This window comes from Gekko japonicus, unplaced genomic scaffold (assembly GCF_001447785.1).
Source record: "Gekko japonicus isolate JY-2015 unplaced genomic scaffold, Gekko_japonicus_V1.1 scaffold492, whole genome shotgun sequence".
NCBI lineage: Eukaryota > Metazoa > Chordata > Lepidosauria > Squamata > Gekkonidae > Gekko > Gekko japonicus.
Window position 1 is genome coordinate 32,918 of NW_015168060.1, and position 16,227 is coordinate 49,144.

At 44.8% G+C, this 16,227-nt stretch overlaps 1 protein-coding gene across 1 annotated transcript in view; it reads left to right on the plus strand.

The window, feature by feature from the left end:
• The first annotated feature begins 2,680 nt into the window (after window positions 1-2,680).
• Window positions 2,681-16,227, plus strand: part of DDX58 (DEXD/H-box helicase 58) — a 39,236-nt gene continuing 25,689 nt past the window's right edge. Inside the window, exons 1-4 of the mRNA XM_015414538.1 lie at window positions 2,681-3,033; window positions 8,254-8,385; window positions 10,246-10,424; window positions 15,612-15,762. Coding sequence (XP_015270024.1) covers window positions 2,928-3,033; window positions 8,254-8,385; window positions 10,246-10,424; window positions 15,612-15,762 — 568 coding nt within the window. The 5' untranslated portion in view covers window positions 2,681-2,927. The remainder of the gene's footprint in view (window positions 3,034-8,253; window positions 8,386-10,245; window positions 10,425-15,611; window positions 15,763-16,227) is intronic.

The window sequence follows — 16,227 nt, forward strand, 5'->3', positions numbered from 1 at the left end:
CAACCCAACAATTGGACCCTCCTAGGTCTACTCCAATTGGCTCCTGGCCAGGGCTAACTTGTGACTAGATGGGGTTTTTTAACTGTCTGATCCCTTGGAAGAGAGTTCCTGTTCTCTTCCTGCTCTCTCTGCTGCTCTGTGTTCTGTGCATCTGAAATGTTGTCCTGCCATGTGGTCTGTTGGAGGACAAAGGATCCCCTTGTGCCTTAGAGCACATGAGGCAAGGAGGGGTGTTCCTCCTCAAACCCCCTTGGGGGTACCTGGACTATAACACTGGACTTTCTTGACTATGGATCATCCTGGTAACTATGCATATCTCTTCAATGTTTAGTGAGGGCCAAGAGCCATAATTTTTCTTGTTTTGAAATCCTTCTAGTCTGTGCTAAGTTCTCTACTGAATAAATTTATTCTGGTTTTCTAACTTGTCTGATGTTGTAACTGGGATCTCAAGGCTAAACTCCTGTGCCTTCTGCTCACGAAATTATGCTACCTTGGTAAGATTAACTGCACAGCTCTAGATTGAGTTGCTAATGTATTAAGTCCCAGATGCCAACTGAGATTCTGGAGTCTCTAATCTCAGGCTGGTGAGGGATTAAGTTTAGAGATTCCTGGTGGCAAAATGTTCAGAAATCCAGAGAGGGTAGCCTACCTCTCTGGGTATTATTGTTTAAGTTATTGTAAAGTGTAGGTTTCCCCCTCATTCCTGGACAGGCGTGAGGGGCAGGAATCCTATACAATAGCCCAGACAAGCCTGACTGTGTCAGATCTCGGAAGGTAAGCAGGGTCAACTCTGGCAAGTACTTAGATGGGAGACCTCCTTGGAATACCAGCAGTCGGGAGGTGGGGGCAGGCTTTATTCAGCCACCTCTCTGAATATCCTCCAGGCCAATGTTCCCTCTAAGCTGTGGAGTCCTGTTAGCACAAATTCTACTTTCTGAGCTACTGGCATTAATAGCACAAATTCTACTTTCTGAGCTACTGGCATTAAAGTTGTGAGCAGGTGATTTGGCTACTGCATAAATTAGTCTGCTCTGGAGCCGTCCCTTCCTGAGCGAGGACAAAAATGGGTGAGCCGGAGGCTAAAAAACTGTGAGCTAGCTCACACTAACTCAGCTTAGAGGGAACACTGCTCCAGGCCCCCAGTAGGGGTCAGCCACCAGAGGTCACCATGACTTCCAGGTACACACACAGTCACCAGAGGTGCCATGACGAGAAATACAACCCCCCCCCCCAAGAGATAATGTGACAGCTTGTACAGTTTTTAAAAGCATCATGTTGAGGGAAAATTAAATAGAATCCACCTTGGACAGGTTTATGAACATTAAATTCATTCCTTTCTAAACCCCCCCCCCCCAATAGCCAGTCAGTGACCTTTCTTTGATATGTTAATAGTGATCTCAGCTTGCTGCTGGAAAGACAGGTACTTTCCCGTTTAGTTTGTGTGTTGTGGGGAGAGGTAATTGTGTCATGTTAAAGGAGTAACTGCCTCTAGGAAATTAGTAATTATAATATTTAACATTTTTACAGAGCTTTCAGTATTCAAAGCATTTCACATGCATCATCTTTACAACAGCCCTGTAATGTAGGCTAGTTAAGTTAGAATGACACCCTTTCCCTGTCCTTGTGGTATGTTCTGCCCATAGTAGCATTTAATACATTCAGCAGAAAGAATCCATTCAAATGGAAAATAATTTATCTTAACAAAGTTTGAGTCCAGTGGCACCTTTAAGACCAACAAAGTTTAATTCTGGGTATAAACTTTCATGTGGCTGCACACTTCTTCAGACAGGAAAGCTGATACCCGGGCCAGAATTAAACTTTGTTAGTCTTAAAGGTGCCAGTGGACTCAAATGTTGTTCTGTTGTCAGACCAACACGGCTACCCTCTGAACCTATCCTAAAGTCCAGCGGACGATCTTCGTAAAGGGTTCTTACCTTCACCGGGGGGAGGGGGTGGAGTGGTGGTCGCAAAATCTAGAAAAGCAGCCGTTTCAGCAAAAATCGGCCTTGTGCCTGGTTAATGGCTAATTTTTATTGAGCAACCATGAAAACAAAGGTGGATAGTCCCGCTAGGAAAGGAGGGGAAAATAGCGCCGCAGCGGGCCGGCAAAGACGACAGGATTTTAAGTTAAACATCCCTTTAAAAAGAAACAAAAGCATAAAAATGGAGGAAGAGAGGCTTGGTTTAATATATATATATATATATATATATATATATATCCCACTTTATCTCCTTGATCAGACTCAAAGTGACTCTTCACCTAACTCCCTCCTCCTCCACATAATTCCCACCCTAAAGATAGATCCAGGTGCGCAGCCGTGTTGGTCGGAAACAGCAGAACAAAGGTGCCACGCCACTGGACTCCAGCCTTGTTCAACGACGACCCTGTGAGGGTAGATCCGGCTGAGAGACCGTGACGGGCCCAAGATCACCCGGCAGGCTTCCACGGTCGAGCGGGAGATTCCCACCCGATCATCATCCCCGAGTGCTAATCGTACACCTTCCCGCCTTGGCACCACACCAGCCCTCGGGTCTCAGCGCGCTGTTTCCCCATTCGGACGTGCACCGCTTCCAGCTGCTAGGAGGAAGGGCGGGATCAGTGTGTACATAACAATAGGCTTCTGGCGTCGCTGGCCGGGCCTGCCTTGCAGCTTTCTGTTTCCATTCCTTCACTTTCGTTTCCTTTCTCCTGCCGCTGCGGGTCTCCCTGTCAGCTGACTTTCAGGAAATGGACCCATTGGATCCGATCTCGCCTTCTAAAAGGCCGGCGGGCCGGCGGGAGTTGTCAGTCGGGGTCGTCGGCAAGGGCTGGACAGCCCCTTGTGCCCGGGAGTAGTCGCCCCCGAAGCCCCTGCCGCACCCAGGCTGTTGTTGCAGCGAGAGTTTCTGAAGCGGAGGGGACGCCGCAAAGGGCGAGAGCATCCAAAATGTCCCAGGAGGAGAGGCAGAATCTCCTTAGCTTCGCCTCCTATATAGAGAAGACGCTGAATCCGAACTACATCTTGAGCTACATGAAGGGCTGGCTCGCTGATGGTGAGTTGGGGGCCGGCGTGCTTTTAGCAGGGCGGTCGAGTCGGCGAGGGCCGCCTGTCGCTCCGTGCGTGCCTCCTCGCTTCACCTCTTGGTAACCATCGGGAGCGGTGAGTCTTGAGATGGATAAAGTGTCGGACCGGGAAGACCTGAGTCCAAATGCTTGCGGTTCGTTGGATAGGCTTGAGCGACTCCTGGTCTGCCTACCTAGTAGGAGGGTTTGGAGGGCAACTCTTAGCTGTGTGCTCCTGGAGGAGGAGTGCCAACCGAATTTAACAATAGCCTCAAAGAAGATGTTTGGGTGGGTTTAACACTGGCTACATTGCAGTGTTTGGGGTTGAACGGTGGGGTCCAGGCTGCAGGTCCGTGTGGTGCCTATTATTGTTTTTATTTGTCATAATTGTTGTGATTTATTGAAATTTTTATTTAATGTTAAAGTATCTACTTTCCTCTCGAGCACAGGGTAGAGGATCATCTCCTGTTTTGTCCTTATCTCTATCCTGTGAGGCAAATATGTCAATGAGACTTTAGATCCCACCCCTTGTCTATTTTAACTATTGCAGCCAGCCACATCTCTCTAAAGTCCTACAGTCTCGTCTCTGCTTCTCTCATCTCCTCCTGCAGTGTCCTCTTGCCTCTCTAGTACCAGCTGTTAATGTTATACTCATGCTGAAGAACAAAGTGTCATCTTTTAAGACCACTAAAGCTCATACCTTGAATAAAACTCTGTTGGTCTTAAAGGTGCCACTGGACTCAAAACTTTGTTTTGCTGCTTCAGACCAACATGACTGTCCACTGGGATCTACACTCATGCTGAATGACCCTTTGCTGTTTGGAGTGGATCTTGATTTGAACCTAAGTTCTCTTTGTAAAATCCCATGCCCCTTTCCATAGGGCATCTAAATCTGTGTGATGGATTTATTTTTCAATGCATCTGATGAAGGGAACTCTCCTTTAGGAAAGCTTATGCTGGAACAATTTTCATTAGTGTTTAAGATACCACTGGCTGGACATGTACTTTATTTTAAGGGGTATCAGTAGTGTCATTAGTCTTGATGAGCCATCTTTAGCCATACTTATTTAGCACCTGTCTGTGATACTTCTAGGGAGGACAGAGACCTCAGTGGGGTACAATGCAATAGTGCCCCACCCTCCAAAACATCTGTTTTCTCCAGGGGATCTGATCTCTGTAGTCTGGAGATGACCTGTAATTCCAGAGAATCCCCAGGTCCCACCTGGAGGCTGGCATTCCTATTCTTACTATACATTTTGACTGATGGACACATTGTCTTCAATAGCATTTCACTCATTCAAAAAAAGAAAATACTTCATAGGATTCCCCCCCCCCCGTGCTCTCCAAAATGTTCAGTTTCTCCATTGGAAATGTGGGAGACACACCTTGATAACTGTGTAATATTTTTTTCCTTTTCCTTTTCCCCCTGGACCTTCAGTCTCAAGGACAGTGCTAAGCCACGTAGGACTTGTAGTAGGAATGAAATGGAGCTGAGCAGTTGAATCTTAACTCCACCTTCTGGTACCATCAGCCAGACAGGAGTAGACCTTATGCTAATCTTGGCCAGCTGGTCCAGAAGTGTATCATGGCTGATGCTATCAAAAGCCAAAGAATGTCCAGGAGAATCAAAAGGGGGTACCCTCTTCTTGGCCATTGGGGTGACCAAGGCAGCTTAAATTGCAAAACCGGGCCTGACGACATCAGATTGAAATGATCAATCCAGTCCATCCAAGAAAACAGGAATTGCCCAGTTGTTGCCTTGCCCCCAAAGTCAATGTTTGCTTTTGGAGGATAGTTCATGAGCTTCTTTGGGCCCAAACAGCACTTCTTCCAATCGGGGTTTCTCAAGGTTTGACACTAGTCCCTCCTTTAGCAAAGCATTTGCTGACTCCTGAACCCATCTGCGCAATCTCTGGTTGTTAAAAGTGCTGTCAAGTGACAGCTGACTTATGGCAACCCCCGTGGGATTTCAAGGCAAGAAACATTCAGAGGTGGTATGCCATTGCTTGCCTCTGCATAGCAACTCTGGCCTTCCTTTGGAGGTCTCTTATCGAAGTACTAACCAGGCCCTATTAGAGATATAAAATTTCTGAAAATTTTGAAGCTGCAGGAAAATCAACAACCTCCCCTGCCCCCCCCCCCCTTCCCCCGGAAAAAAAGGAAATTTGGGGAAAAATTGAAATATATGCAAAACTTACTGTCCTGTCAATCCTAAATTAATTTTGCTGCTTTAACAAAAATTCATAACTTGCTTAGCATATAGAACTGCAATTTTTGACATACTTATGGAATTTATATTATAAATGATATCCCCTATGCTATCTTAATACGTGTATCTTATTTTTTGTTATCTGAAAAGTAGAGAAAATTAGTAGTTGAACAGAAAACACAAGGTTTGTGGCGAATAACATAAATATATTATTTGGTCAGAGAAGGGGGTCACAGAAAAGGGTCAATAATATCCGCACAGGGAGAAGTAGGTGCAGTTAGACGCTGTGTTCTTCCTTCTGTGGCTGCTGGTTAGAGTTCAGCTCACAATGAAATTTAAGAGTTTTCCCCTGACGCTTTAGGACAGTTTCTGCCCCACCGCCTTTTGATCCCCCCCTCCCCCAGCAATGTCAGGCAATGAGCTACTTGTTATCCAGTCTGTGTGTGTATGTGTGACAATGGTTTGAGGGAGAGGTGGAATGGTCAAGACTCAAGCATAAAGGAAGAGTCATGTCAAAAGGACAACAGAAGCAAGGAAAGCCCTGCATGTTCCCTGTATGAAGATTGAGTATCCTTTTAGGTGCAGAAATGCATGTTTATGTTTGTTTACATCACATCTGCCTAGTTTTAAAACTCATTTCACTCATTCTAAAAGGGAAAATATTTCATTAGTTTTTTTCCAGTACTTGCCGAACATTCCAATTTTGCCACAGGGTTGGGTCAATCTCTGCTAAATGAAATAAACCATGAAGTGCAAGGACTGAGTGCTGAGGTAGTAACAGCTGTAAGCAGTTTCTCCTCTTTCTCTGATTATTTATTTATTTATTTGGCTTATATCCCGCCCTTCCCCATGGGCTTAGGGTGGCTAACAAGAGGCAATTGCCATACATAACACTAAAACCAGATAAACCAATCAGATTACATTATACATTTAAAATCGGTGCTCACAACAATATATCATCCAAGATGGGGACTCCAATGCAATGTTTCAGAGGTTCTACTGTCTCTTCTTGGTCGGTCTGCACTATGTCCGTTCTTCATTCCCAAGGCCAGTTCGCATTGCCAGAGATGGCAGCGCGGTGGTGGTACAGTGATGGTGGCGGCTCCTACTCAAAAGCCTGGCGGAAGAGCTCCGTCTTGCAGGCCCTGCGGAACTGCATAAGGTCCCGCAGGGCCCTGATCTCCTCCGGGAGCTCGTTCCACCAGATAGGAGCCGCCACCGAAAAAGCCCTGGCCCTAGTCACAGCATATTTGACATCTCTAGGGGCTGGGACAGCCAGAAGATGTTTTGCCCCCGACCGTAGTGCCCTTGGGGGAACATATGGGGAAAGGCAGTCCCTTAGGTAAGCTGGACCCTGAACTAAAATTCTTGTAAGCAATTATGAATGTACAGAGTTCTGTTAATGTTCTGAGACTTTTCTATTCAAATACAGGACAATGATGACCAGGAAAGGACTAGTCTCCTCCTGCTTTTTATTTTGCTTTACATTCTTAAATCAATGCTATACACCCAGAATAGAAGCTTGTAAATGGCCTCCTTACTATGTATGAAAATGGCAACTGGGCAAATGAGCACCAGAGGTTGGTTTGTCATTGCCTTCCTCTGTAGAGTATTCGTTGGTGGTCTCCCTTCCAAATACCAGCCCTGCTTAGCTTCTGATATCTGACAAAATCTCTGGGTTATTGGACATGGTTGCCTTTGTAAATTAAGTGAGGTGGTGGAATTCCCCCACACACACACACACACTGATGTATTGTCAATGAATACCATAAATAGATATGGTTGGTAAGCTAGTAACAATTGGGTGGATCCAAAGTTTCTGTCTGGCTAAAATGGAGCCATCTTCCAGTTCAAGGAGCCTGCCTTCAGCACAAAGAGCATGTCTTCAGCTCTTGCCTTCCACTGGTGGCACACACCTCTTCAAATGCAGCAAGCCTCCATATACCACTGGAAGGCTCCGTGCATCAAAGGAAGGTTCCAGTGTCTGGTGGGGCAGATCGCAATCTTTGGATCCAACCCAGTCCCTGTGGGCTAGTGAGATACGTACATGGACACATGAAGGTGTCTTATACACTGAGTCAAGACTGTTGCTCTGCCATGGTCAGTGTTGTTTACTCTCTCTGGGGAGCTGTTGGCAGTCTGAAGTCTTTCACGTCACTTTCCACCAGAACCATTTAACTGGAGATGCTGTGGATTGTACCGAGGACCTTGTGCATACAAAGCAGATGCTCTACCACTGAGCCATGGCTCCTTCCCTAGATTTGTGGAAACAGGCAAATGAATTGGGCCCATTTTAGCACTTCTTGTGATCTCTTGTGTATTCTGTTTCAAAATCAGAAAATACTTTCTAGCACTACAGTAAGCTTGAAGTCACCCCCATAGATATGTACCTTTCAATCGTCCCTTGAATAGCAATTCGGTTTTCTTCTAGAAACGTGGCAAACCTTAATTGTCTTGGCTCAAAAGCATTCAGAACACTAAACTGCTGTAATTTCCAATCTCTCTGCTTGGAAGAACAAGTCTACTTCATTAATTATAGAACTTTTTTTTTAACTTTTATTATCAGGATATAACAACCTTTCCAACATTAAAACTTTTCTTCATTCGTTTTATACCCTTTTTCCCACTACCCTCCCTCCTCTTCTTCTGGCTTTCCGCAGTGTTCCCACCCCCTCCAAATCTTCCCTCTTTTTCTATTATTCACTTCTTCTAAAATTAAACTAAGCTTAACAGGTAACATTTTCTTTAACTATTATCTTTGTGTATCTCCATATATTCAACTATTATATGTTCAACTATTTCAGAGTTTTTCTATTCTTAATAATTGTCCAAGCAGAATAAATTGTTCTTCACATCCCAATATTTCTCCAGATATTCTTTAAAGTCCATCCAGTCTGCAGAGAACTCTTCTGGTTCTTTGTTGTTAAGTTTTCTTGTCAGTTTATCCATTTCTACCATAAAAAGCAATTAATTATAGAACTTTTATATGGTTTCATTCCAGAGGATGTGGAGAAAATTCGGGTGGAAGGAGAGAAAGGTCCAACTGCTGCTGCCAAGCTTTTCCTTCAAATCTTTGTGAACCTCACAGAAGATGGATGGTTCCTTGAATTCCTGGCAGCTTTGAAGGAAGCAGGTTGGGTTTATGGTACAATACTTAAGTCATGTGAGATGCACACATTTTAAAGTATTTTGCTCACCTGGGCATGGAGGAAAAATAAAAATCCTTTGGAACACACCAAAATGGCAGTATCCAGTCACTTTGGACCAAACATGAAGGAATAACAGCTACAAAGCTGAATGTGTTAAGCTCTTTTCAGAGGTTCAGTACACCAGCTATGTGTAAGGGGAGGACCCGGCACCAGCAGTGACACGGTTAAGTAGGGAAGGGAGGGGGCCAATGTTTCCTCTAATGAGCAGAGCAGTTCACATCCTGAGCAGAATGTAATTGCTGTAATGTTAAAATGGGCAATGGGAAGACTGCGGCTGAGTGGGGCTTCCAGGTTAATGAACGGCCACTCACGGGCATAGCTTAGAGGGAACGCTGGAGGGGGCAGACCTGAGCAAGGCCCAGACCGTGGGAGTGCCTGGAGCTCTGCCCCCACCCAAGCCAGCCAATGGAGGAAGAGCTGGGCTGGCTGAGGGCCACTGCGGGACCATGCCCTCAAGTCTCCATGCGGCTGACGTGGAGCAGGCAGAAACCTTCCCCTGCTTGGCCCTGGGCCCCTGACTTGCAAGTGTGGCTGTTTGGTAAGTCAGGGCCATAGCTTCTACTGAGCTGTAGGTTCTTTGTGCTTTAGTTCTTTCCGGTCTTCAACCTTTTCAGATGTGGGACACACTGGGGTACAATCCTGTGACATCAGAGTCGCATGACAGGAAGAGAGGGAGTAATGCTTGTGACACTAGTGTTAAGAACAGTACCATGGGCAACAGATCCAGAAAGCCTGGAGATTGGACAGACAAGCAAGGGTCCGGTAGAAGAATCCTCTCCAACTTTCCTTTGTATGTTTCTGCTCCTCTCAGGGTAAGAGTAAAGAAAAACCAGAATAATGGCAGTGTTACTTTCTAGCAGCAGATCCAAATAGTAGCAAAAGAACTGGTGGCTCTGTAGGTGCTTGCAGAGGTAGAGCCATGGCCTACCCAAAGTGCCCAAGAGCTAAGACCCAGAGGCTGAACACCATGGTCTTCGGCTTTTGCAGGTCAAATACAGTCAAATATTTCACTCCAAGTCTTTGTTTGCTATTGGGACATAAAATTAACATGGGCACTTGAAAGAATTTACTAAATTTGTGCACAACTGTGTCAGCTCGTGTTCTTCCTCAGGAAACAATCCCCCCCCCCTAAAATTCTCTGGGCAATTTTCTCATTCATCCCCCCCCCCGCCCGCCGGAAAATCCACAACACTGCTTATGTTTGGAAAACAAGATATTATTCTAATGAATGAGTACGTGTTCTCTGTATCTTGGGGTTCCAATTTTCTTGGTCCCTCTTCCTATAGCCCTGGCAATAGCAGAATGATAAATGTTTCTAGACAACAGGCTACTGTTAAAGCCCCAGAACAAATGAGACATCCCCCCCCCAATCATATGACATCCCAAATGAAGCCCTTATTTCTAAGTAATGCCAAAATTGTTACAGTCCATGTCTATTGTAAGGAAGTAGAATGGATCCAGGTTGTGGACTGACTTCAGGAGAATAGAATGTTTGCAAACATCCAGAAATTGGCTATCCATAATATATGAACATTGCTAAAAGCAGCATTTTCTCCTTTCCTCCGTCCTCCATTTTGTCCTTGAGCAAAATAAATCTGATATCTAAGAAAATCTTTGGGCCCTTTGGACAGTGGGTGCTGGTGATTTATGAAGCAAACCAAATGTCTTCTATGTATTGTAGTGGAGGGAGAGGGAGATGTTTGCATAGTGAATTCAAATATATTCTTGGTCTGCTTTTATTTGTTGCTGAATGGCTGTACATTTCTACTGCTTTGCTTTAAAAGGTTACATTGGCCTCCATGAGGCAATTTGCTCCTGGGATTTCCAGATGATTGAAAAGCTGGAGGAGCCTAGACAGCTGCTGAAAAGGATAGAGCCCTCTTTGCGAGAAATTGATCCAGAACAACTACGTCCAGACTTAAATGACTGTATTCTGGACCAGGAGTGGGAAGAGATTATACAGGTATTATTGTTTCAAACATGAAGATACCAGATGTTTACCATGCAAGGCCTGTAACCAGTGTGGAATCTCAATTATTTGTATTTCTTGAAGAAGCTCAGGGGGTTATGCATCAGGTTATTCCATTTTTCTCAGACAATAAATCACTCCAAGGTAGGCTAAGCCGAGAGCATAAATTGTCCCCTACTGACATATAGATTTCATGGCTGAACTGGGATTAACATAAGAGGAGCCCTGCTGGATCAGACCAATGGTCCATCTAGTCCAGCATCCTGTCTCATACAGTGACCAACCAATTTCTCTGGAGGGCTAAAAATGGCAAAGAGACCAGGGCCTTCCTGCAATGTTTCCTCCTGGCACTGATATTCAGAAGTTTACTGCCTTTGAATATCGAGGTTCCCTTTAGTCACCATGGCTAGTAGACACTGATAGACCTATCTTCCATTAATCTGTCTAATCCCCTTTTATTCCAGTGGCCATTACTATATCTTCTGGCAGCAGATTTCACATTTTAATAACTCTCTGTGCAAAGGAAATATATCCTGTTGTCCGTTCTGAATCTACTGCCCATCAGCATCATTGGATGCCCTCGAGTTCTAGTATTTTGGGGGAGGGAGAAAAACGTCTCTTTGTCAGCTGTCTCCACCCTGTGCATAATTTTATAAACCTCTATCATGTCTCCCTTTAGAGGTCTCTTTTCTAAACCGAAAAGTCCCAGGCCGATTTCCCACAAGCGCTGCTCCAAGCTCACGCTTCACTTTTGCCCCGATGGTACATGTCAATTTCACACAAGCTGCTGTGCGGTCGCATTTTGCCCCGGAGCTTCGCACGATTTCCCCCGTGTCTACTCAATCCTCAAAAAATAGGATTGAATAGACGCGGGGAAAATCACCAGAAGCTGCGGGGCAAAATACGGCTGCGCAGCAGCTTGTGTGAAATTGACATGTACCATCGGGGCAAAAGGGAAGAGTGAGCGTGGAGCAGCGCTTGTGGGAAATCGGTGACAGACTCTTCAGCCTTTCCTCATAGGGAAGGTGCTCCAACCCCCTATGAACTCAGGTTTCCGCAGTTCAAATCCAGCTTTTTAGTCACGACAACAAAATATCTCTTTATCTGTCCTGCTCAGCCTGGTGCCAGACCAGCCTGTCTTCCTCAGCCCTGCCTTCCCTTTATGGAGGCAGTATTGTAGCCAGTGGCTGCTTCTGGGTGTCACCCAAGTCCTCCCTGCTGCTTTCATTAAGCCACCAGACACAGCTTGTTGACAGATGGACATTCCTTAGAAGACCCAGTGCCTCCAGTTCATAGTGAGTCAGGTGGTGCCTTCAAGAGCCGGGTGCCACTGTTCAGCTGTAAGTTGCATGGTGCAATAAAGAGCCTGCTCCCCTTGGCATTGCTGTGGATTCCCTACCCCTGGAAATGTGGTTGGGGTTGGAGTCTGCCTTGTAACCACCATCATCATTTTTCAGAGTTGTGCTGTCCAAAGCAAATCCCCAGTCCAACTGACTGAGCAGGATAGAATCAACACTGCAAAATATTTTTTTATATTTATTTATTTATTTTTATTTAAACATCTGCTACCGAAGAATCCTCCTGCCGTCTTCGTGGGACTTTGGACATTCAATCCGCCATCTTTTAGATTATGAATGGGAGCTTGAGCACCTGTTATTATATTTTAATATGTAGTATATGTTTTAAACTGTTTTGTATATATTGTTTTATCATGGCAAGTTGTTCTTGCCTCTGTGAGCCGCCCTGAGCCCACTGGGGAGGGCGGGGTATAAGTATGAAAATAAATAAATAAAATAAATAAGAAAAGGTGAAACCGCAGCTGTCTGGAGTCCTGCCTTCAGTGTCTGGCCAGATGGAAGACGAAGCGAGGACCAACTATAAGCTCTCCAATCAAAGAGTGCATTGATGGCACTGGTGGACCTGCAAGGCCGGCGGGAGTGCAAGGAAGCCCCGCAAAGGCCCTCCCTGGCCCCAGGCAGGCAGGGGTGGGGAGAGGCAGGGAGGAAGCAACTTACCCTCCCTCTTCTCCTGCCTCCTCCTGGCTGAATGAGGGCCGGAAGCGGGGTGGCCAGAAGCAGGGGGCGGGGCTTTGTCATGTGCCCTGCCCCCCATACCTCACCCGGGGGAACTGCGTTCCCCCGCGTTCCCCCCCGAAATGACCTCTGCATTAAACAACAACCCAGAGAGGTAGGCTACCCTCTCTGGATTTCAGAACAATTTGCCACCAGAACCTCTTTTAACTAGAGTCCCCGTCCAGCCTAAGAGCAAGGTTCAGACTCTTAGCTGGCATCTGGGTTTTACACTTTAGCACCTCATTCCCAGAGACGTACCTTAATGCTCAATGGTAGCGTGTGGCCAGCTAGGCACAGGAAATAGACTTGGAATCCCAGTTACAACATCAAAGACAAGTTAGAAACAAGAATAAGTTTTTATTCGGCACAGAGCATTGCAATTAGACTATAAAGATTTCAAAACAAGAAAGGCTAGGGCTGTTTGCCTTAACTAAACATAATGCTTCATATTTACCATGTCAGGAACATTAATCAATCCAGAACAGTCCATTGTGATAATCCAGTAGCGCCAAGGGATTTTTAAGAAGAATCCCATCATTGCACTTCATGTGCTCAAGTCTTTGTTCTCCCAGGGGGACCACATGTCCAGGTGCAATAAACAAGCAGAGCTCACTAGCAGGAACAGAGGGCAAGAACACAAGAGCAGAGAGAGAGAGAGAACAGAGCTCTCTCCCATTGGGAATGACCAGTTATAGGCCCATTGCATTCACAATCAGCTGTGGCCAGGCACCCAACTGCGAGTGGGCAGGGTGTGTCCAAATTGTTAGTTGTCATGGGTGCAAGTGGGGATAGGCTGGACGTTTGGAGACTCCCTCTGCAGTCAGGTGACCCCAAACTCCAACTACTTCATCGGCTACGTGACATCTTGCATGTAGGCCTAGCTTCCAGCATGGAAGTGTGAAGAATGTGGGTTTATGGCATGCAATTGAGGCCATGGGGGCCCACCATTTGGCTTGTAACAGGAAATAAGGCACAGCCTGTTACTAAAAGACAGAACAGGAGAATGCAGGAGACATTTAGAAATCAATATTTCTATACACTGGGATTGACAACTGCCAGGTGATGGCTGGGTATCTCCTGGAATTACAATTGATCTCCAGGAGAGATCAGTTCCCCGGGGAGAAAATGGCTGATTTGGAAGGTGGACTCTATGGCATTATACCCTGCTGAGGTCCCTCCCTTCCCCAAAGCCCATGCTCCTCAAGTTCTACACATAACATCTCCTAGAATTTCCCAACCCAGAGCTGGCAACCCTCGCAGTAATAGTCCTTGTGTTGGGGGTACCTTAGCTCATACTGAGGTACTATTTAGTCCACTTCCCCTAAGGAGAGAGACAGAGGCAAGCAGATACCAAAAGGCTTGTCTGGGGATGCCATACTCTGCTGGGATAAACAACATCCTCAGTGTTTCCTGAAGCATTCCAGTGGGATGCCAGCAAGAGGTGAGTGTCAGAAAAAGCTGAGGAGAGGGAAACAACACCTCTGATGATGGAAGTCACTCTGGGCTTTGGGATAGGGGTCAAGGACTTGGTTCTATGAAAAAAGCCCACAGAAAAAAAACCCCATGGTCATAAATGCCCACAGGGAAATAAGTCCACACAGAAAGAAGCCCACATGGAAAATACCATATAAAGCGCCATAGATATTTATAACTGTGGATAACCATTCATCTCCATTTATGAGAATGAATACATATTGCATTTTATATTTTTATTTTAGCATTAAACATGTCATATTCACATGTGATTTGTGTTGTGATCTTATCAGGTATAATCTTAATATAATAATTCCCTTACGTATTGGCCATTTCCAGCTCACCCACTGGCTTCATTCCTTTTTCTTTTTACTGACTGAACCAAGCTTGGTTGCCTAGCAACAGCCACTGAGGGAAAAGTGTCTTCCTCAGGAGAAATAGCCATTTGGCAGTTATTCTGACAAGGAACAGTGACTGAGGTGGCAGTGGGTGGGGAAGAGGAGCAGACCCAGCACACTCAACCAATGGCACGTGATTACTCTTGAGTGGCGGTTGATAGGCCAACAGCTGATGGAGCACACTGCACAGCTAGTGGGAGAGCTGGAAATGGCCAATACGTAATGGAGTTATTATATTAAGATTATACTTGATAAGATCACAGCACAAATTGTTGCATGTGAATATGACATGTTTTAATCCTAAAATTACAATATAAAATATAGGTACTACATGTTCATTCTCATAAATGGAGATGAATGGTTATCCACAATTATAAATATCTGTGGTGCTTTACATGGCTTTTTTCCGTGTGGGTATTTATGACCGTGGGCTTTTTTCTGTGTTGGCTTATTTCCTGTGAGCATTTATGACTGTGGGCTTATTTCCTGTGGGCATTTTTCTGGTCACCCAAGGACTTGGGGTGGGGGGAGCCAGGGGCAGGGCAGTACCCTCTGAGCCCTGTCCCTTCCCATGCCATGAAAGCCACACTACTGAATGAGTGAGATAATGTATTTCCTTGAGAGTGTGAGTTGTGAGCTAGGAAGTCCTAAGGTCAAGTGTTGCTCATGTCACAAACTAGATGGGCTTAATGAAGCTACTGCTGTCTGAGTGAGGATCCAACAAACAATAGCTTCTCTGTCTAGGTACCGTGAAAATTAGAATAAGTTGAGAAATGGGTCCTGAACATTACATTAAGTTGAGAAGTGGATCTTGGTTCAAAATTTTTGAGAGGGACTGTATTAAAGCAATATCACTATTCTTTCTAATTTAAAATTAAAAATCAGCATCTTACCTATTTGAAGTTGTTTACCCATCCAGACATACTGTGCCCCCCCCCAACCTGGTGTGGCTTTAAGACAACAGTGGAACAAAATAAAGAACTCTTGTGATTGATCCAAATGCATAATAATCATATGCAGGTTTTCCCAGGGCAGAAAAGTCTGATTAAACTGTGGTTTTGTTCTGCTTTGAGTTCGCTCCAGTTTATGCAAATCTTTGTGGTTACTGAGGTGAAGTTTCTGAGACACAGTTAATTTAAAATGTACATACTTTTGTCTTGTATGCTCAAAAATATTCCAGAATGTTAAAGTTTTACTTGTTCTTCTTTCTCCCCAAAATTTATCATTGTGTCTTGCAGGTTAAACGTAACAAGGGCAAAGGAGCAAGTGCAATAAAATTAGTGGAATGCCTGTATCGGTCAGACAAGGTTCACTGGCCCAAAACCTTCCAGCTAGCACTGGAGCAAGGAACATACGATGTTGCCACAGTCTGGAATTTGACAGATGGTGGTACTGTGTATCTTTGTTATTGTATTTTTGTGTCATTTTCTGTGCCACTGCTTCAGGAATTTAGAGGCTACAGTAGGCCAGCCATGGACAGTTTTTTTGTTTTTTTTTTTACAAGTAGAAGCTATCTGAGTTGCTGCTTTTCCTCCAGAGCTGACCCAGTGGCCTTTTACTGCCTAAACCATCACATGTTCTTTTCTTTTTTAAAATCTATTTATTGGGTTTTCAATATGCTACACACAAACATCACATGCATTCTCAAAAACAATACAGATACAGGTATATCCTAGGAAATTTTATCAGTTACCATAACACACATTAATCTCTTAATCCTAGAGGCTAGAGAGGAAAAAAAGAAAACAGTTTAGCACTTTATGTATGTTTTTCTAAAGTTACTATCATAATAGTTTTTAACTTACTTTTATCTTTACTCATATATTATATATTTACCCATTCTCAGTAGACTTT